Source organism: Anopheles coustani, chromosome 2 (genome assembly GCF_943734705.1).
Source record: "Anopheles coustani chromosome 2, idAnoCousDA_361_x.2, whole genome shotgun sequence".
Lineage (NCBI taxonomy): Eukaryota > Metazoa > Arthropoda > Insecta > Diptera > Culicidae > Anopheles > Anopheles coustani.
The window spans coordinates 40,103,400-40,123,892 of record NC_071289.1 but is presented as its reverse complement, the minus strand read 5'-3'; the positions used below and the strand labels follow the sequence as shown (position 1 = coordinate 40,123,892).

At 38.9% G+C, this 20,493-nt stretch overlaps 8 protein-coding genes across 8 annotated transcripts; 1 reads left to right on the top strand and 7 right to left on the bottom strand.

Annotated features, from left to right (window-relative positions):
- Nucleotides 1–1,392: 1,392 nt before the first annotated feature.
- On the bottom strand, nt 1,393–1,855 carry LOC131267327 (larval cuticle protein A2B-like). The gene is made up of 2 exons (XM_058270175.1): nt 1,844–1,855; nt 1,393–1,782 (listed from the first exon to the last, which is right to left on the bottom strand). Exons 1-2 carry the CDS (start codon nt 1,853–1,855, stop codon nt 1,393–1,395), a joined length of 402 nt encoding a protein of 133 aa, XP_058126158.1.
- Nucleotides 1,856–4,923: 3,068 nt separating this feature from the next.
- Nucleotides 4,924–5,319, bottom strand: LOC131267333 (larval cuticle protein A2B-like; the record flags this gene model as incomplete). The annotated part of the gene is made up of 1 exon (XM_058270182.1): nt 4,924–5,319. A coding segment is annotated over one exon (396 nt), but the record flags the coding sequence as incomplete, so codon positions are not given.
- A 2,306-nt stretch (nt 5,320–7,625) lies between these two features.
- LOC131264385 (histidine-rich glycoprotein-like) lies at nt 7,626–10,037 on the bottom strand. The gene is made up of 2 exons (XM_058266688.1): nt 9,998–10,037; nt 7,626–8,041 (listed from the first exon to the last, which is right to left on the bottom strand). The coding sequence occupies exons 1-2, from the start codon at nt 10,035–10,037 to the stop codon at nt 7,626–7,628; spliced, it is 456 nt and encodes a 151-aa protein (XP_058122671.1).
- Nucleotides 10,038–10,283: 246 nt separating this feature from the next.
- On the bottom strand, nt 10,284–10,772 carry LOC131267328 (larval cuticle protein A2B-like). The gene is made up of 2 exons (XM_058270176.1): nt 10,761–10,772; nt 10,284–10,673 (listed from the first exon to the last, which is right to left on the bottom strand). Exons 1-2 carry the CDS (start codon nt 10,770–10,772, stop codon nt 10,284–10,286), a joined length of 402 nt encoding a protein of 133 aa, XP_058126159.1.
- A 2,173-nt stretch (nt 10,773–12,945) lies between these two features.
- Nucleotides 12,946–13,400, bottom strand: LOC131267330 (larval cuticle protein A2B-like). Its single transcript, XM_058270179.1, has 2 exons — nt 13,389–13,400; nt 12,946–13,317 (listed from the first exon to the last, which is right to left on the bottom strand). The coding sequence occupies exons 1-2, from the start codon at nt 13,398–13,400 to the stop codon at nt 12,946–12,948; spliced, it is 384 nt and encodes a 127-aa protein (XP_058126162.1).
- Nucleotides 13,401–15,016: 1,616 nt separating this feature from the next.
- LOC131267329 (larval cuticle protein A2B-like) lies at nt 15,017–15,463 on the bottom strand. Its single transcript, XM_058270177.1, has 2 exons — nt 15,452–15,463; nt 15,017–15,388 (listed from the first exon to the last, which is right to left on the bottom strand). The coding sequence occupies exons 1-2, from the start codon at nt 15,461–15,463 to the stop codon at nt 15,017–15,019; spliced, it is 384 nt and encodes a 127-aa protein (XP_058126160.1).
- A 494-nt stretch (nt 15,464–15,957) lies between these two features.
- Nucleotides 15,958–16,410, bottom strand: LOC131267331 (cuticle protein 7-like). The gene is made up of 2 exons (XM_058270180.1): nt 16,399–16,410; nt 15,958–16,329 (listed from the first exon to the last, which is right to left on the bottom strand). Exons 1-2 carry the CDS (start codon nt 16,408–16,410, stop codon nt 15,958–15,960), a joined length of 384 nt encoding a protein of 127 aa, XP_058126163.1.
- Nucleotides 16,411–19,548: 3,138 nt separating this feature from the next.
- Nucleotides 19,549–20,187, top strand: LOC131264384 (larval cuticle protein A2B-like). Its single transcript, XM_058266686.1, has 2 exons — nt 19,549–19,560; nt 19,627–20,187. Exons 1-2 carry the CDS (start codon nt 19,549–19,551, stop codon nt 20,185–20,187), a joined length of 573 nt encoding a protein of 190 aa, XP_058122669.1.
- The last annotated feature ends 306 nt before the right edge of the window (nt 20,188–20,493 follow it).

Here is a 20,493-nt window from a genome sequence, read left to right as displayed (position 1 = left end):
GCTTGTCCTTCCCGCTAAATGTCACCTGCTTTACGCTGATGATGCAAAATTATTCATTCCTGTAAAAGATACAACCGATCAAGTTCGGCTCCAAAGAATCTTGGATACTTTTTCTTCCTGGTGCTCCAGAAACTGCCTCCATCTCAGCACAGAGAAATGCGTCACCATAACCTTCAGCCGATCTCGTGAACCTCGTCTCTACGACTACACATTGAACGGTACAACCCTGACCCGTAAAGATTGCGTGTGCGATCTTGGAGTTCTTCTCGACCAAAAACTTAATTATGACAAACAATTGAACAACGTCGTTTCTAGAGGAAACCAGCTGGTTGGTCTGCTTGCTAAGCTTACTCGAGAACTTCGTGACCCAACCACTGTGAAAATGATTTACTGTTCCTTGGTCAGACCGGTGCTTGAGTATGCATCTGAGGTTTGGTGGCCAAATGCTACCCAACCAGTAGCACGGATCGAATCAATACAACGTAAAGCCACCCGTTATGCATTACGCCACTGGAACGCAATAGACTATACCACCCGGTGCGCCTTACTTGGCCTTGATACCCTAGACGAGCGACATCGCACGGCACAATGCGTCTTCATTGCGAACCTGCTGAACAGCAACATCGATTCTCCTGAGCTGCTTTCTGCTATCAACCTATACGCCCCCACCAGAGCACTTCGTTCACGCGACATGATCACCTTAGCTGATCATCGTACACGTTTTGGAGGTTTGTCCCCGCTTATCACCATGTGTCGCCAATTCAACTCAATATGTGATCTCTTCGAGCCGGGCATCACACGTGCCCAGTTTGTCAACCGTCTCCGCAACTCCCGCAGCCATTAATAATCCCTTATCTGTGACGTGAAACGTGTAACTATACCGTAATTGTAATCAACCGTGTACCAAAATTCGAGGGGGCTACACAGTCTGTCGAATAAATGAATAAAATAAAAATAAAATAAAATAATTACTTTAAAAATTCAACGTGTTATCTATCGGTAGTTTATCGTTTCGTTGCTCTAGAATACAACTACCGTCGTCGGACATGTCTACCAATTAAGGGCTTACTAAACTTTGTTATTCTGTTTCAATAGATGATCAGTTTTCTCGTACAGAGAAACGTCCGGTATCGGTTGAGTTTCATAAAGTTGGACTAAAGTAGGTCAACAAAATGTAATTATTGAAATGAACCATGATATAATCATGCCGGAGTTGTATTATAATCCGTCTTGGGAAATCAATTATAATTTTAATTTATCAAGTCAACTTCCCTTATGGCTGACTTAAGCTACTTTCAACAATAAATTTGTTCAGGAAACAAAACCAACGTGTTAGATAAAAAAATATATTTCGACGTATTTCCTACTAACTTAATCAACAATGATATGTGGTCAATGGTGATAGTTATGGTGGGCAGGAGCCTCGTGATGATGCTGGGGCTGGTAGTGATGCTGCGGCTGAGGAGCCTGGTATCCCTTGATGGGCTCACGGTGGACTTCGGCAATGAATCCGCTCTTTCCCTCGACGTGGTACTTGACGGTGCGCTTGTGGCCATCGGCATCGATCAGATAGTACTCGCCCTGGGTGGAGTCCTCCTTACGAGCCTCGCGCTGTCCGTGCACATCTCCGGTGTGGTCATCGTGCACATCGTAATGGTATTCATAGTGGACGGGACCATGGTGCTCCTCCTCATGGTGATAGTGCTGAGGCTGGTGGTGTTCTTGGTGGCCGTAGTGACTTTGTGCGCTCACAGCGGCGATGACGGTAAGGACAACAATAATCTGGCAAGGAAGAATATTCAGTTAGAATATGCTTAGCCAAACGGAAGAATTTAAGCTATACCTTGGAATACATTTTGCGAAGATCAAACTGTTTGGACTACCGGAGCTGAGTTGCTTGAATGATAAACGAATGAATTCTGCTGATGAACGAAGGCTGAATCATTTGTTTATATAGGAAAATCGTTTAACCACCTGTGAAAGTAACCTGATAGAAATCCTATGTAAGGAAGTAGGGCGTCGATTTGACTTGGTTAGCCGAATGTTCCAACCGGTTGAACCAGATCGCTCTAATTGTAGTGAAAGGATTGTCGAGCGTGTCTTGTACTAGCAAAACACACTGCAAAGACTGCTGGAATACTATCGATATAATTTAGCTGTGCCAGTTGTCGTTAATCTATATCTATAAAAATGAATGTTTGTCTGTTTGATGCTAAAATTTAAAACCGGCTGGACTAATCTTGATGATGTCCTCGTAAGACATCTTGCCTTACCCAACGAAGGTTTATAAAAAAAGAGAATTTGAAAATTCCCAAAAAAAAATTCGTAAAATTCGAAAATTCGTGAAAACGATTATTTTTCTTATAAAAACAATAAAATTTACCATCTTTAACGAAAACTGAAAAACGACTAAACTTATCCCAACGTAATTCGGTGATTCTTCTGGTGATTTGTGTCTTTTGGTTCAGTTAAGGTTTAAGAAAAATGAAAAACTTGAAAATTTCTAAAGAAAATCAAGAAAATAAAAAACGCTCGAAAAAACGTTTTTTCCCATAAATGTAATTATCTATATCTATACAAATGAATGTTTGTTTGTTCGTGATGTTAAAACTCAAAATCGGCTACGACCAATATTCCTATGATTTGTTCCTTTTCACGTTAGAAAGATTTAGAAAAAAAAAGAAAATTTGAAAATTCCTAAGAAAAAGTCAGAAAATTCGAAAATTTGTAAAAACGGTCTTTTTCATATAAAACGATTACTGAACAACGTCTGGACTAATTCGAACGAAGTCTTCTGGTGGTTTGTTTTTTTCACTCAATTAAGGATTTATATGAATGAACATTTTTTTTTAATTTCCAACAAAAAGGAAGAAAACCAGAAAACTCGAAACAGGGCTTTTTCCATGAGAAAAATAATATAAAAGTTATTGTTTGTTTGTTTGTAACGGAAATACTCATAAACGGCTGAGCCAATGTTGAAGATGTCTTGGAATGATGTTCCTTTTTATTCAAGGAAGAGTTAGAAATGAATGAGAAATTCCCTAAGGAAAATCGAAAAAATGGGAAGAATTGTAAAAACGGCTTTTTTCGATATAATAAAATCAAATATTCAATTTGCAACTAAAACTTAGAAACTCAATCTAAACGGTGTTGTGGGATCAATTGTTCCTTTTGGCCCAAACCAAATGTAGGGAAAACGAAAAGTTAACAAATTATAAGTGAAAATCAGAATTGTCGAGTTAGATCTGTACTGGATCGTGAATTGTAACGTGAGTGTTCCTGCACTAGGACACCTAGGAATTAGAAATGAATAAATTCCCCATGCTATTTTGCAATACGATTCATCGAAAATTGAACTCATTACAAAAGTTTATTTGAACTTTGACGCATAGTATCGAATCTATGATTGGTTGACTGCACGTGCAATTTTAGCTGGCTTTAAAAACTGATGCACTCATATAAATTGTTTGATCGTGTTGTAGATGAAGACGAAGTCAAGAATCGTTTAGCAGAATTTTATAACATTCTTTGGACTTGTGTTATATGCCGTGTCTAAAATATGAATCTGTTATTGGTATGTGTCGACATCACCGAATATAAGGGGCTTCCTGTGAGTTCCAATGCTTTGGAGTTTCAAAATTAGCGCATTATTAATTTTGGACGAAGCAAAGATCGTAGGGTTCGCTTGTTTCTGATAAAAACAATAAAATACTCGACATTACCAGTTTTTAAAGAAAATAACAAGCTTGACGTGGCTTCCCACGATCCGCATTCTGAATTTGCATAATATGGAAGCGTTAAGCTTATAACAATCTTTCTGTGTTATGGTTTATTTTTCTACAGGTTGAAGATAACGTTAAACATTTATTGGCTTGGAAAACAATAAGGTTACAACTTGTTTTCCCTCGACTCAAGAAATGTGATTGCTGTGTTTTCAGTGGTTTAATGTTATTTTTTATAACTGTAATTTAAATGTAAGAAAAGTAAATAAATAACCTCATCACACTGATGACGCATGTGATTTGAAGCAGATAACTATAATAAATATATGGAGGAATTTTGATTAAACCATCACTTAACTTATACTTCTTGTAACAACACTCGTTTGTACAATGTTCAAACACACATCAGATTCTCATTCTCTCAAAACAAAAGAGAAACTTTTTAATTCAATTCTTCTACCATTTGCATCGCATTAAATATGTCGTTTAGCTTCTGCAATCTATAGATCAAGTACGGCTGAAGATTGATGAGGGTTTCATGGACATTTTTTGAAAAATAGTATGGTCAATGTGTATTTGGCATTTTGATGTCAAAATTCCTGCATGGTTGGACATTTAATTTATTACATTAGAAACGCAAAATTATTGAAGCAAATTCGTTTCATTCTTTTCTTATGCATTTAAAAATTTTGTATATTCTTTTTGTATTGAAAAAAAAAGCATATAATAAAAATCGTTGTAACAGACGATGCTTCCAATAACCTCTTTCGAAAATCCAATATAAATAGTAGTATTGCGTAATTTCCATATTGCTCACAAGTGAAAAGAAGATGTGTATTATGGTTTTCTAGCGTTCAAACTTCTAAATGTGTTGTTGTTTATCAAAGGCAAAGTCTGTACTGTCAATAACATTTCTGCTTTATTTTGTCGATGCTCCAACCGCTAAGTGAGCTGGATATGGTAATATTCAAAATTACTCACGGTATAAGCACTTTGTATAAGCACTGTACCTACGAATGCACCACAATTCAATACAAATAGAAAAACGGGTTTTAATCGAATTACTTGTATTTTGGCTAAAAAAAATAAGAGGATGCATTAAAATATTGTTAAATCATATGAAATAAGTATACACAAACATTGTTTGAATTGATTATATTTTTATTAAAATTGGTCTAGAATTTCCTTAGTCTACACGATTTTAATGATGGTAGTTATGGTGAGCAGGAGCCTCGTGGTGGTGCTGAGGTTGGTAGTGATGCTGCGGCTGAGGAGCCTGGTATCCCTTGATGGGTTCACGGTGGACTTCGGCAATGAATCCGCTCTTTCCTTCGACGTGGTACTTGACGGTGCGCTTGTGGCCATCGGCATCGATCAGGTAGTACTCGCCCTGGGTGGAGTCCTCCTTACGAGCCTCGCGCTGTCCGTGCACATCTCCGGTGTGGTCATCGTGCACATCGTAATGGTATTCGTAGTGGACGGGACCATGGTGCTCCTCCTCATGGTGGTAGTGCTGAGGCTGGTGGTGTTCTTGGTGGCCATAGTGACTTTGCGCGCTCACAGAGGCGATGACGGCAATGACAACAATAATCTGGTGATTGAAAGTTTTCAGTTAGAATATGCTTAACAAAATGAAAGTATTTAAGCTATACCTTGAAATACATTTTGTGAAAATAAAAATACTTTTTTGCGAACTATGTTGCTTGGACGATGAAGCTATTGTTTCTGATGAAGGAAACACAGTGACTCCTTTCTTTATATATGAGGTGGATTGGACACGGGAGGATAATCAAATTGGCAGAAAAAGAGAACCCAAGATGTGAAAATTCAAAACGCGAAAGAAGGGAGATACGTTCGAATGGGTTTCAATATTTCAACCGGTTGAACCAGATCGCTCTAATTGTAGTGAAAGGATTGTCAGTCAGGTATAATGCGTGTTGTAGAAAAACAAAACAACAAAATAAAATTATCTCAAAAACTGGATGAGCGAAAGTGAAACTGAAGAAATTAAGTCCAATGTCAAGGATTTTAGAGTAGAATAAAAATGAGTAAATGGAATAATATTAATGTGTATGTTGAGTTTTGTTGAGATAGCTATTTGCCTTAGTCTCCAAATCGTTCACAATCAATGTGTTTTAGTTGTTTTTCATTGCGGTCGTGAATTTCGAATCAGACAAAAACACATATTTTCCTTAACAAGTTGACTGCCATGGCTATTTTTTATTTTATTGTTACTTAAGAGGAATAATTGAACTTAGGCGACACGGTTTTGACCGATCGTTTGGGCAACACATTAACACGTTGACTGCCACGGCTATCTATTTTGTTAGCCAGCTGTCATTAGTTCTAAAAAGATTTTGCCCCATAAATAAATGAAAATGCAACATAAAAATTATAGTAATATTTAATATCAATTCCTTGGGAAGCTAAATTTTTGCTTAGTCTTCAAAAATCATTAATTTAATAAATAATATAAAACAATTTTATAAAAAAAGGATGTACTTAAAAAGTGTGCTAAAAACGCTAGGCAGTCAACGTGTTAAGGAAGAGAGAGTGTGCTCCCTGAGACACGCAGATTTCATTCCACCGCTCCGTGTCCTAGGGTGCGCTCGGGCAACTCGCTCTAGCGCGTTAGATGCTCGTCCCTCCGTTTTAGTATAGTTAGTAGCTCAGTTGCCCAAGACTACTAACATTACTAAGGTCACAGTGCACTCAGGTTGTCACAATAGTTATAGCTTTGAATTATTACACTGTTCGCTAAAAGTGCCAGGGTGTTGAATAAAAAAAATCGAAACGTGAAAGGTAATATGGTCAACATTACTTGCATTTCATGTCATAAAACTTTCTTGTTCGCCTGAAATATGTGTTTTACTCTTTAACACGTTAACTGCCAAGTGTTTTTAGCACACTTTCTTAGTACAATAGTTTTTAATAAAATATGTTTATAACATTTATTAAACCTACGGTTTTTGAAGCCTAAGCAAAGACGTAGCTTCCCAAAGAATTGATATTAAACATTACTTCAACTTTTATTTTGTACTTTCATTTATTTATAGTGCACACACTTTTTAAAACTAATGACAATTGGCTATAAAAAATGATAGCCATGGCATACCATTTTTTGCACACTTTTTTAGTTCATCTTTTTTAGTAAAATTCTTTTGTATCATTTATTAAACAAACTGTTTTTGCGGCTAAGCAGAAACTTGGCTTCCCAAGGTATTGATATTAAATATTGCTACATTTTTTATGTTGAATTTTCATTTACTTATAGGGCAAAAACTTTTTAGAACTAATGACAGCTGGCTATCAAAAATGATAGCCATGGCAGTTGACATGTTAATAGAACATTTTAGAGGAGCAACTAAGCGCGTTCTAAAATTTTTGTGTGTGCCTAAAATATGTGTTTTCCTCTTTGACAGAATTTCTGGTGGAGCAGTTACCATTTAATCAAAGATGCGCTACAAGTGAAAGTTACAAATTGTTTTATATTCTTTAAATTGTATTTCTTATTGAGAAGTTGGGTTTTACCATCATGTATCTTGTTCCCACTGCGTACGCGAATAGTCAATCCTTCTGTACTAGGGTTCCACTCTCGGTTGGGATACGACATTACGCTATCGAGGTGATGCCTTAGGTAAGCAGTAAAAACCTGTTAAGAATATTAGCTTAATAATCAATCTTCAGTTTTTGACAAATAAAACCCTTTTTTCCAAAATTGGATCTATTCTACTTGAGGACATTAGTATTCGCAATTTTATTGGCATAGCTATATTTATTTTCGGAAAATTTGAAATCTAAACTGTCTAGAAAAGATGAGTCATAGAGTTTAAAATTAATTATTTGTATATTTGAAAATTTTTCTATATGGGATAGTTTTCTCTAATCGCCAACAATATTGCTTTAATGATGGTAGTTATGGTGGGCAGGAGCCTCGTGATGATACTGAGGCTGGTAGTGATGCTGCGGCTGAGGAGCCTGGTATCCCTTGACTGGTTCACGGTGGACTTCGGCAATGAATCCGCTCTTTCCTTCGACGTGGTACTTGACGGTGCGCTTGTGGCCATCGGCATCGATCAGGTAGTACTCGCCCTGGGTGGATTCGTCCTTACGAGCCTCGCGCTGTCCGTGCACATCTCCGGTGTGGTCATCGTGCACATCGTAATGGTATTCGTAGTGGACGGGACCATGGTGCTCTTCCTCATGGTGATAGTGCTGAGGCTGGTGGTGTTCTTGGTGGCCATAGTGACTTTGCGCACTCACGGCGGCGATGACGGCAAGGACAACAATAATCTGGTGAGGAATAGAGATTAAGATTACTCAGTTAGTACATGTTTTAGAGAGTAGAATTTTTCAAACTATACCTTGGAAGACATTTTGAGACAATTATTTATTTTCAGTACCGCAGTTGTGTGGTTTGAATGGTTGACGAATGAATTCTGATGAAAGAGGCAGACTGAATCCTTTCTTTATATACCTGAGAGAAATTAAGTAATCCGTTTAATCGAACAAAAACTGTTCCGTACATTTGTCGTTGAATTCAACCGGTTGAACCGGTAGGCAGCTGCTGTGTTAGTGAAAGGAACATGGGCTTGGTTATGTAACATTGTCAAAAGTTGTTCAGATACCTATGATACTTTTTGCGACATAAAACATAAAAACTGCCAATGTCAAGGGCCAATGTCAAAAAAAGAAAAAAAGAAAGTTCAAAGTATTCCAAAGAAAGTGTTTAATCATGATATCGTAGAACACTGTATCGTGGAATTTTATTGTTTGACATTGGTCATTTTTATATCACTTTTTTATGATAAAATGATTAAGTTGTAAAGTTTTAATTTCATGTTCCAATGTTTAATATCGCTTTTTGCTGGGGCCAAAATATTGGACGGATAACAAACACGTACTGATATAGCTGTATGTTTTAGAATTCTTCTGATAGATATCGTATTATTTTCAATTAATTTTTATACTAAAATAGACATACCTACAGCATAGATCAGGTGTCAGCACACATTTTTAGAAAGGAGACAGGTTGCCAAAAAAGGATTTTTTAATTTATACTGCAGTGCTTATGTTTTGTGAAGTGATATTGAAAATGACGCTTTTCTATCTTGATTTGAGTTTTACTTTTATTTTCCTATATATTTTAGATATAACATCATCAATATTGATTGTTTTTATGATACAAAAATACGTATTTATTGCAGTTTCAATTCAAAATAGGTTTCAATTATGTACATTAACTTGTGTTTTGAACTACGTAATGGGTCAGAGATTTTCTACCCTTAGACAGTTAGTTTTTGACAGATAGCTTTTAACGTTAAAATAAACTTTCCAACCGTTGTCCTGAAGATAAATGTTAATATCCATTACCATTTGTTGTTTGCTCATTTTTTTCTTAGATAAATTCCTTGGGTTTTCTTGTAAGTAATGTAAATATTTTTTAATGTTCTGAATATAATCTGCTGTCTGGCCGGATTCCACCAGCAAGTCCGACTTTGCGATCCCCTGGAATATATCAACTAACCATTTCCAACCAACGATTTTCCAACCAACCATGCAACCAACCATTTGTCTGAAACAACCTTTAATATGCGTGAACGACCATGCGCCTCCCTTGTAGCGTAATAAAAGGGCTTATTACCGATAAAACCGCATAAGATTTGAGAAAAAAAACGTAACATTCACAAAAAAACGAACACATTTTCATAGGTGATAACCAAGTAATTTTTTATGTAAATTAACATTAGTTTAGTACTATAAAAAGATTAATTCAACGGCCTTTCAGGTGACCTCACGCAGTTAGGCGGAGCGTTAGCCATATTCGACAATTCTGTGGATGTTGGTATGATTTTAAGTTCTATTGTGACCTTCACGATCACCTACTACTTCGATTGGTCTAATTTTTTAAAATATATTCTGTGTTTAAGGCTTGTTAGTTTTTCCGATTGGTAGTAAAGTGCTGATATCGGGAGGGTGAGGATTGTTAGGTATATTGATGATCGATCGGCATAATTCACTGTCATGCGGTATTGACACTTTTTTATAAAAATACCGATCTTTTCTTATTTTTTCTCAACTACATATTCAGGTGAAGCGACCTTCTGTTCCCAAGATCGAATTGATTAATCCATTTTCCCTTCTGTCCATCGCTTCAGTCGCATTTCTGTTGCACTTTGAGGTCCCGCAGCATGGTCCGTGGCTGGAACCAGACGTCAAAATGAATGTTTAACATTTCTCCATTAGTGACAGAGTGGTTAAAAAATCACACTAACCGAGCTTGGTGGACTTGAAATGTCTAACAACATCAAACATGTTTGTTTCGCGATTTAACTGGAAGTGCGAACAAAACTTTGAAAGGAGTTGGTTTACTGTTTTGGCAACGACAAATTCAATTTGAGGGATAAAGCTATCAAACTTGTTCTGTATACGTGCTTCGGTTCGTAGATCAATATCTTCATAATATTAAACTACAACGAACTAAAACATTCAAATATCTTACAACGTATAGTTATATTTCATAAACTGTCCTACTATCGCTTAGTTTAGTGTTGTTCGTCTTCAATGATGGTAGTTATGGTGGGCAGGAGCCTCGTGATGGTGCTGGGGCTGGTAGTGATGCTGCGGCTGAGGAGCCTGGTATCCCTTGATGGGTTCACGGTGGACTTCGGCGATGAATCCGCTCTTTCCCTCGACGTGGTACTTGACGGTGCGCTTGTGGCCATCGGCATCGATCAGATAGTACTCGCCCTGGGTGGAGTCCTCCTTACGAGCCTCGCGCTGTCCGTGCACATCTCCGGTGTGGTCATCGTGCACATCGTAATGGTATTCGTAGTGGACGGGACCATGGTGCTCCTCCTCATGGTGATAGTGCTGAGGCTGGTGGTGTTCTTGGTGGCCATAGTGACTTTGTGCGCTCACGGCGGCGATGACGGCAAGGACGACAATAATCTGGTGAGAAAGAATATTCAGTTAGCATTTAATGGTGTTTGAGAATATTCTGTTAGAACATGTTTTAGAATTGGAAGAAATCTGTACCTTAGAGAACATTTTGAGATAATAAATTGCACGCTTGTAAACTGTGTTGCACGAATGGAGGTTTGATGCTTTCTGATGAAGAAAACACAGTGACTCCTTTCTTTATATATGAGGGTGTTTTGGAATAGGTAGAATGAGAAAATTGGCAGAGAAAGCAAAACAGAAGATAAAGAAATACAAAATTCAAAGGAAGGGAGATATGGTCGAATGGGCGCCAATATTACAACCGGTTGATCCAGATCGCTCTATATGCAGTGAAAGGATTGCGAATCAGATATATTGCATATTGGAATAAAGGGGAACAAAATAAACCAAAACCAAGTTAAACGATAGTGAAAATGATGGAACCAAAACGTGATTTAGTTCAATGCCAAGAGTTTGTTTATTTCCCGAGAAATGAAAGTCCGATATTAGTGCAGTAGAATGATCAGTTTTAATTACACAAAACGTAATGCTTTGCTCTACAATGGTATCCTGTTTTGTTTTTTCAAGTTTCGTATATTTGAGCGTGCATCAATGTGTGTGTCGAAATTTGTTTCCTCCCTGGCGAGTACAGTGTATAACGGTTTTAACGTAAGGTCGTTTAGATTATTAGAAAGTAATCTAAACGACCTTACGTTAAAACCGTTCAAAAGCATGATATTAGTTTTCGTGAAATATTAAGAATAAAAAGATTTATTTTTCTATAAGACGCACTGGGGCATTATTTGATGAATTAATATTCAACCAAAGGTACGTACAATTGTCTAACAAGAGCAAAACAAGAGGTCATATGACAATGACAAACAAGTGACAATTAATAACGAGGGTTTCTTAGATTTTTAGGCCCCTTTAAGCTCGAGACAGTAGCGCCGGTTAGAAAATCGGCCCATGAGCGCCGGGGCTCACCACCTCGACGGCGTGGGTTCGAATCCCAAGCGAGACCGGACCCTCCCCTGTACGAGAGGACTGATTATCCACGTACATATAGGGTAAAAAGTCTGGTAAGCCCTTAACGGGCAGGCATGACCAAGGGGTCGTTACGCCAAGAAGAAGAAGAAGAAGCTCGAGACCCAGTTCGCTTATAGCTAGATCCACCTCTGCTTCCATTGACAATTTAGTCCTGGGAGCATCTCCAGGCATGCCTTGACAGTTTCATCGTATAGCGCTCTCAAAACTGCATGCCCGTAAAATGTCAATAACAACAAGAGGTCTTCCTGTTCCCCGTAGCGAAATAGTTTCCAACATAGGTGTTTATCTGAACTGCTAATAAAAGAAAGTGATAAGTGTGATTGTTAAAGACAGATGGTCTTTAACAGCGCTCTAATTGACGGAATTAAAGGAAAGACAACCAGCTTTCTTTGCCTTATATTTAACAACTTTATTTTACACTAAATCTTCGTATTGTGTTTTCGTTGTGCCAAAAAATCGTCTGGCTTTTCCGTTTTCCGTATTGAAAAAGAGACCGAAGGCGCATCCTTCCATCCTTTTTATATTTCCTAAAAACATCGCCGTCGCGGCGACGTTTATGTTCGGCTAGCTTCGTTGGACCGAATCGTTTCCAACAGTGATGTTTAAACGTTTACTATGATCCAACCTTCAGCCCTGACTCTCCTACTAGACGAGATTACTTCTGTTTGGTTTGGAGACACTGGTCAATATTTATGTGTGCACAATATAATTTGTTGACTGTCCTGACTTACTGGCTGATTTGTGAAATTTGTGTGCCTGTACGGAAGATCTTAAGCCCGGAGCCTTCTTTAGGATCGGTTTCCAACGAACAGTGCATTAATTATTTACAGCTCTTTCGAGGAATTCATTACGCTTTAATAACCCCTATTGGGAGCCAACATTGTGAGTATGGAACTCAGTATTTAAATAACACTAAATAAAATAAAATAAGCTAAACAAGATTTTCCTGGAAGGTGACATTTTTAATTTGGCAAGATATTCGAATAAAAAATGTTTTCCGTTATATCACGAGGCACACATATTATCCTTCATTTGGTTCACACAATTCAAAAAAGCATCAACGACATTTTTTAAAACACGGTCGAGATTATTTTTGGTAGTAGCCTAACCTGTTTCGGAAATAAATTTCTCAAACTATTAACCAATTGCTCACTGATTTCGATTTCATTAACTTTATATTTTTTATATAAAAATTGTTCTACAATCACTTATTCATTTTGCTAATAACATTACGTTAATGATGATAGTTCTGGTGGGCGGGGACCTCGTGATAGTGCTTGGGCTGAGGGGCTTGGTAACCCTTGACGGGTTCACGGTGGACTTCGGCGATGAATCCGCTCTTTCCCTCGACGTGGTACTTGACGGTGCGCTTGTGGCCATCGGCATCGATCAGGTAGTACTCGCCCTGGGTAGCATCGTCCTTACGAGCCTCACGCTGTCCGTGCACATCTCCGGTGTGGTCATCGTGCACATCGTAATGGTATTCATAGTGGACGGGACCATGGTGCTCCTCCTCATGGTGATAGTGCTGAGGCTGGTGGTGTTCTTGGTGGCCATAGTGACTTTGTGCGCTCACGGCGGCGATGACGGCAATAACAAGAATGATCTGGTCAGAAAAAGTGGGAAAGAATATTCAGTTAGAACATGTTTAAGAGAATGACAGGCTTAAATCTGTACCTTAGAGAACATTTTGAGATAATAAATTGCACGCTTGTAAGCTGTGTTGCTTGGACGATGACGCTATTGTTTCTGATGGAGAAAACACAGTGACTCCTTACTTTATATACGACTTTCGTGTTTTGGAATAATTCGAATAAGCAAATTAGCAGAAAATGAAAACCCAAAATGTGGAAATCCACAATTCGAAAGAAGGGAGATACGTTCGAATGGGTTCCAATATTTCAACTGGTTGAACCAGATAGCTCAACTTGCTGTGAAAGGATTGTCAATCAGGCATGTTTCAGAAAACCGGAACATGTAAACAAAAACAAGTTGAACGGTAGTTGATGAGTCAGAAAAAGGTTAAGTTCAATACCAAGGATTTCCCTATGTGGAGAGAATTGGTTAAACAATTGTAATACAATGAAACGGTTGTTTTGTGTATAAGGTGTTACGCATAAGTTTTTTTTTCAGCAGTTTAAAATGTTTTTTTTTTTCATTTTTCATGTTTTCAAATACGTTCAATGATTCATCGTCTGAGATAGTTCCTGTCTAGTTTGGTTGCATATATAAGCTTTCACCTTGTTTTTTCCAGTAGGTTTTTAATGAAAAATTAAATTACGATACGAATACCATAATTTCATTATTGATAGACTGGGTATTAGTATTAGTGCCAATGTTACTTAACATTTTTCGATACGAGTATCTAAACTAGTGTTAGTTTATTGTATATAGGAACCAGACAAAGTATTTATCCAAACCAGTTTGAAAATACACGAGTGAAAAAAATAAACAGATGTACTTTTCTAACAAAGAAAGGGCATAGTAAAGAAATATGTTCAGTCGTGAAGTAGCGAACAAACAAAAAACGCATAGAAAACATTAGTTGCTAGAAACACTTTTGTTCCTCATGTAAGATGTCAATTAGGCTCAGAAAAGATAACTAACCCAATAAATAACATTAGCTTAGCTCAGCTGTGGTTAACCATCGTCACAGAGTAGAAGGCATAAATAGGGCGTGCTAGGGTAAAACCTGTAGACGCAATAAAAATAGAGTACGAATTAACGCCTAAATTTTGTTTTCCTCCAGCTAGCGTTCCCAACAATTTACTTATTACTTTTCGTCTTCTCACTCGTTAGTTAAGACGAATCGTTTTTTTTATGGTGCAGAGACTAATTCACTCACCTATCATAATGTCATAGGTATGTTCGAAATTTAAACTATCTATTATTAGATTAGTGCTAATGCGTCTAAAATAGTCATTAATTACTTGTTTTTCTTTTATTTTTTTCATAGACGGTCCATATACATATTATAATCGTTAAGAGAAGATGGTTGGTTGAAGGAGGACATTTTTCCAAAGGATTAACAAATAATAACAACTTTCCTGACATATCAAATTGCCGTAAACCATCTGATTCAAAATGCATACAATTTAATGTTCTTATAGACTGAAGGAATAAGAATTGCATTTACCAGTATTTTAAAATACAACGGTGGTTATTTATCATTAACACGGACTCTCATTTTTCGGATATTAATCTCCTTTGCTATTAAACAATCGCTCATTGATTTCGTTTTAATTATGTTTATATTATCAAAAATTGTTCTAAAATCACTTATTCATTTTGCTAATAACATTACGTTAATGATGATAGTTCTGGTGGGCGGGGACCTCGTGATAGTGCTTGGGCTGAGGGGCTTGGTAACCCTTGACGGGTTCACGGTGGACTTCGGCGATGAATCCGCTCTTTCCCTCGACGTGGTACTTGACGGTGCGCTTGTGGCCATCGGCATCGATCAGGTAGTACTCGCCCTGGGTGGAGTCCTCCTTACGAGCCTCGCGTTGTCCGTGCACATCTCCGGTATGGTCATCGTGCACATCGTAATGGTATTCGTAGTGGACGGGACCATGGTGCTCCTCCTCATGATGATAGTGCTGAGGCTGGTGGTGTTCTTGGTGGCCATAGTGGCTTTGCGCGCTCACAGCGGCGATGATGGCAATGACAACAATAATCTGTCGAGAGTGAACAATCCATTAGTTAGAGTTTAAAACAACACGAAAAACATTTAGTAATACCTTGGAATACATTTTTGATAGTAGGAATAAGCCCTGGTTAAGTTGCTTGAACGACGGGACAATTGATTGTGATGTGACGACAAAACTGAATCGTTTCTTTATATACATACACAGGTGAAATGGCCCTCCATAACTCGGTAGACAATGCAAAAACTAAACTTTTGAACCGGTTACACCAGGTACCTTCAAATTTTGAATGGCTCGGAACAGCCATTTCGAATCCTGTATTTGCGCTAGTTCGTGAAGGTTATTCGTTCTTGTGTTAGTTGTATGCTAAAGAAAGTATGTCACTAGATGGTCGACTTAGTTTGGAATATGAGCAATATTTTTCTATGATAAAAAGTTTCAGTTTCGAGATCGGTATCACGTTTTGCTGCATCAACTGAAGATTATTGTTTTTGACTGTTTTGAAACAAATAAACGTGTTTCATTTCATTTAATTTATTGCTTACATAAAGTCCTACTGACTAATATAGTTATGATCTAAGAATTGAAAGACCCTAGCACTAGTACTGATCCTCGAACTTATGGTGGAAATTCGGATGTGCCGGAGCATCGTGGAAACCCTTGACCGGCTCGCGATGCACTTCCGCGATGAAGCCGCTCTTGCCTTCCACCTTGTACTTGACGGTGCGCTTGTGGCCATCGGCATCGATCAGGTAGTACTCGCCGTGCGTGTGGTCGTCTTTCCGGGTCTCGTGCTGTCCGTGCACATCGCCGGTATGTTCGTCGTGCACATCGTAGTGGTACTCGTAATGCGCCGGTCCGTGGTGCTCCTCGTCGTGATGGTAATATCCGGCGTCATGTTGCACTTCATTATGCGCACCGTAGTGATTCTGGGCTCCGACGGCAGCCAAAACACCAATGAAGCTTACAACCTAACATAAAGCGAAACGTTCTTAATGATGGCAACTAGCGAGGGACTAATTTAGTTTGAATTTCCTTACCTTGAGGAACATGGTGAATGTGTGTGTCTAGGGTTTTGATTTCGCTGCAACTGCTTTTCTGAATTTCCAGCTAACACTGATGCTCACTGCATTTCCTGTGATGCTATTTATACTGCTGAGTTGCGAAAGTGTACGGCTCACTTTCTTTCGTGAAAGCCAACAGCTCGCCGGGGAATCATTCATTTCATCCATATGCGGACGATCTGCGCCGCTTGCTGTTCATCCGTGGTCACCAAGCATCCGATCGGAAGAGGCACAGGGGCTGGAAGTTTCATTTATCTCCATTAACCGATCACCGCCCGTAAAAATGTACCAATATTACGCCGGGATGGGATTGAATAAGGAGTTTGGCAACTGGTTGCGGCCAGGAAAACGGGTGACGGATCAGGAAATGCATGCTCGATTCCGAAACGGCTCCGAACGGTTGCTTCGCTGGTGTGAAACTCCTATTTGGGCTGGCGGAAAACTGGTTTCAATGTGAAGATCATCGAGGGCCGGTTTGAAAGTGACGCTCGTAAGACGACAAGCGGTAAACCTTTCGTGGAAATGGAAATCAAAGGTTCGACGATATCGGACGACGGGTGGCAACGAAATGGGCGACGGCTGAGGTTGGATTGTACATGGTGTCAGAGGCGAGCGCACGGTTGCATTCACGATACGGTTGTAAATTGTTGGATAATTATTACTGTCGGAAGTACAAGCCAGTTTGTTGCACCGTTTCTGTGGGATTACGTAATCATAACGTATCATAAATTGTTTAAAAATTATTTGTGCAAGAAAAACCTATAATTGTGATAAAAATTGATAAATTTAATATAATAGAATACCACTTGCTGTTTTCTTTTTAATTTTGCCCAATTATGCGAAAAGATTCACAAATTGAAATAATAATACAGATTATGTCAAACCATCTAGAAGACAAACAGTTAATAAAATATTTACAAACAAGGCTACAAATATACTTTTCAAATTGTCGTTTTCCTTTCAAATTGCATTTCTACAGTAAATTGACATTTGAACATTTGAAAATTTCAAAAGAACTCAAATATAAATTGCATTTGTGTATATGTATTTAATATATTCTTTTTAAAGAATCTTATTATCATTGTGCGGATATTTGATGAAAAGACGAAATAATTTTGCGTATTAGGTTAAACGATTAAAATGGTGTTTGGAACATTCAAACGCGAAATTTAGGGGTTTCTTATTATTTCTATGCTTATGACATCTTTCATTTCGTCAAGCATCATTGACATTCCATTTTTTTTATTTGAAAGGAAATTGGAGCTTCATTCTTCTTCTTGGCGTAACGACCTCTTGGTCATGCCTGCCCGTTAAGGGCTTACCAGACTTTTTACCCTATATGTACGTGGATAATCAGTCCTCTCGTACAGGGGAAGGGTCCGGTCTCGGTTGGGATTCGAACCCACGCCGTCGAGGTGGTGAGCCCCGGCGCTCATGGGCCGATTTTCTAACCGGCGCTACCGCTCGGCTGTCGCGGACCCCCCTTCAGTGGAGCTTCATTATGATAAAAATATTTACACATGTAGAGATTTTCCTTAACAGGATGGCAGCTAAGAAATTAACTTACATCTCTTGCAGAGATGATTAAAGATTGTGTAATGGACTGGTTGTTGCTTGAACACCTTTTTAACACTTTGCATACTAATTTGTTGCTACTTATATCTATTAATCTTAAACTAGTTTATTTACTTATGAAACTAAATTACGGATCAATTAATGTATTGATTAGAGACATTTAGCTCTTGTTAATATTTTTATATATTTATTTATTTATTTATTTAATGTAGCGATTTGAATAATGCTAGCGGTTATCGGATATCTTCATGGATTAAGAAAAAAGGTTTAGTTTTTGCATGCGTCTAAATTCCTTGTACAGTTTAGTTCCTTGTTTTTTTATCAAAACATTCTAAGAACTTAATATTTTTATTTGACTATGTTTCGCGTTTTTGACTGGTAGGATTGAACAGATTTCTAAAAAACCCTTCAGCTTTTCTTGTTCTTTGGGACCAAAGTGTTCGAAATCGGCGGCGGCGCCATCCTAACTCGTGATCTGCACGGCCTCTGGCTGGCTGCACATCCAGTTCCGGTTGGGAACCACGCGTCACTTTCGCTCTGAATCCATGCTCTTCATCCGCTGTGTACATCACTGTGCGCCAGCAGCCATCTGGTTCCAGAAAAGAATATTTTCCCGCAACAGTGTTGCCTATCCTGCGCTCTTCGTGGAATTTGACGTCATTTGTAGCCCGATCGTCGACAGAATACCGGAATGCGTATTCACTAGGATCTACTGTTGGGCTATTTAGAGCATACAACTGCTCAATATTGAACGTTAAAGCTAGTGCACATATTGATGGGAGATTATAGAACATTTTGGGTAGATAGTTTTGGTTCAACAAACGAGCGGCACTGACTATCCTTATGATGATTTGGTGAACGACTGATCGAGGTAAACGTCGATCGCGATATTTTATACCATACTAGGACGAGAGAGCCACTATAAAACACTTGCATCTAATTGTAACTCTTCATTGACGGTAATTACTTCTTCATCGGATGTTGATAGCTCTTAAACGTCGTCAAGCTGATATTCGGTTACAACATACAACCAGTGTCCGAGTGATTGGACGTCATCGATGTGTCAATCCAGCCGAGCTAGACAAGTACAAACTAGGTCTAAAGTCTAGAGGTCAGTAAATTGTGTCTCTCACACCGTGTGTGCATGGGTGGTACAGTCCCCAAACTTGTTGCAGGCTACTCGTGTTGTTGGTAGCAGGATTAAAATCCGTCCCGTATCTTTTGCGTACGATCGTGTCTTTCTGGGTGTCTGTCATCGGTGGTCCCGGTGTTGGACATATTTAGGATAACGCCGAAATAGCGTTGGTGTCAAGCGTTTGTCACCCGGGTGGCGTAATGTGCGTAGTGTCCAACTTTGAGTATATCCACCGAATTAATTCAGCCTTATCGAATCACTTGTGGAGGGTGGAGCATTTGCTCAACAGTTTCAACGGTATAAAAATCAATTGAATTAGTTCATCGGCAGTCATTCAACTCGAGACAACAGCCCTCAGACGTGTTTTTCGAGTACTAAAGTCGTGAAAAAATTTCCGTAGCAAATAAACATCTAAAATGCACTCCAAAGTGAGCAGAAGTTAAAGGAAACTATGAGATCAGTTTTAACCTAAACGTTATTCTATCATTTGCTAGATTTGTATTGTCCTGCTGGTCGGTTTGGCTGTTGCTAATGCGGCTGTTCTGCCAGTTCATCACCACGACTACGAAGATCATCACAGCCCGGTCGAGTATCACTTCGCCTACGAAGTGCACGATGACCACACCGGCGATGTCAAGAGCCAGCACGAGGAACGCCACGGTGACAAAGTAACGGGCCAGTACTCTCTTGTCGATGCGGACGGCTATCGGCGTGTTGTGGACTACTCCTCGGACAAACACACCGGCTTCGTGGCCAAGGTGCACCGTGAGCCTGTGAAGGGTCACCATGTGGTGGTTGCTGCGCCGAAGAAAACTCACCTCGTCCCGGCGGTGCACTACGTGAAAACGGTTGCCGTGTCCCCGGTGGTACATCATGTCGTGCCTCATGTGCATCATGTCGAAGCTGTGCACCACGTTGAACCAGTGCACCATGTGGAGCTGCATCACGCCGTGCCGCAGGTGCATGTCCTCAAGCCGGTGGTTCATCTGAAGGAGAAGCACAATGCTCACTCGCACACTAGCTTCAAGAGTGGCAACGTGAGCTACCAGTACTAAGCGTTGAGTGCGGATTTATAGGCATCATGTTACTTATCAGTACAATTTCTTCTAATTAACCGGATGCTTTCAAACTTCAGTTATTCAATAAAAAGACACGTTCTACCTTATTTCTTCAATAGTGTCGTCATTGAACTTGTGAACACGGAGCGATGTTGGCGGATAAATAATGCTGTTCAGATAACATTTTCCTACAATTGTGCCCATCAACTTTGTGCGTTGGCACTATTTTAGGGGATTTTAAATTGCGTTGGAAAATAAGTATGTAGATACCATGGTTATTCTAGATTTCAAAATTTACGGAAG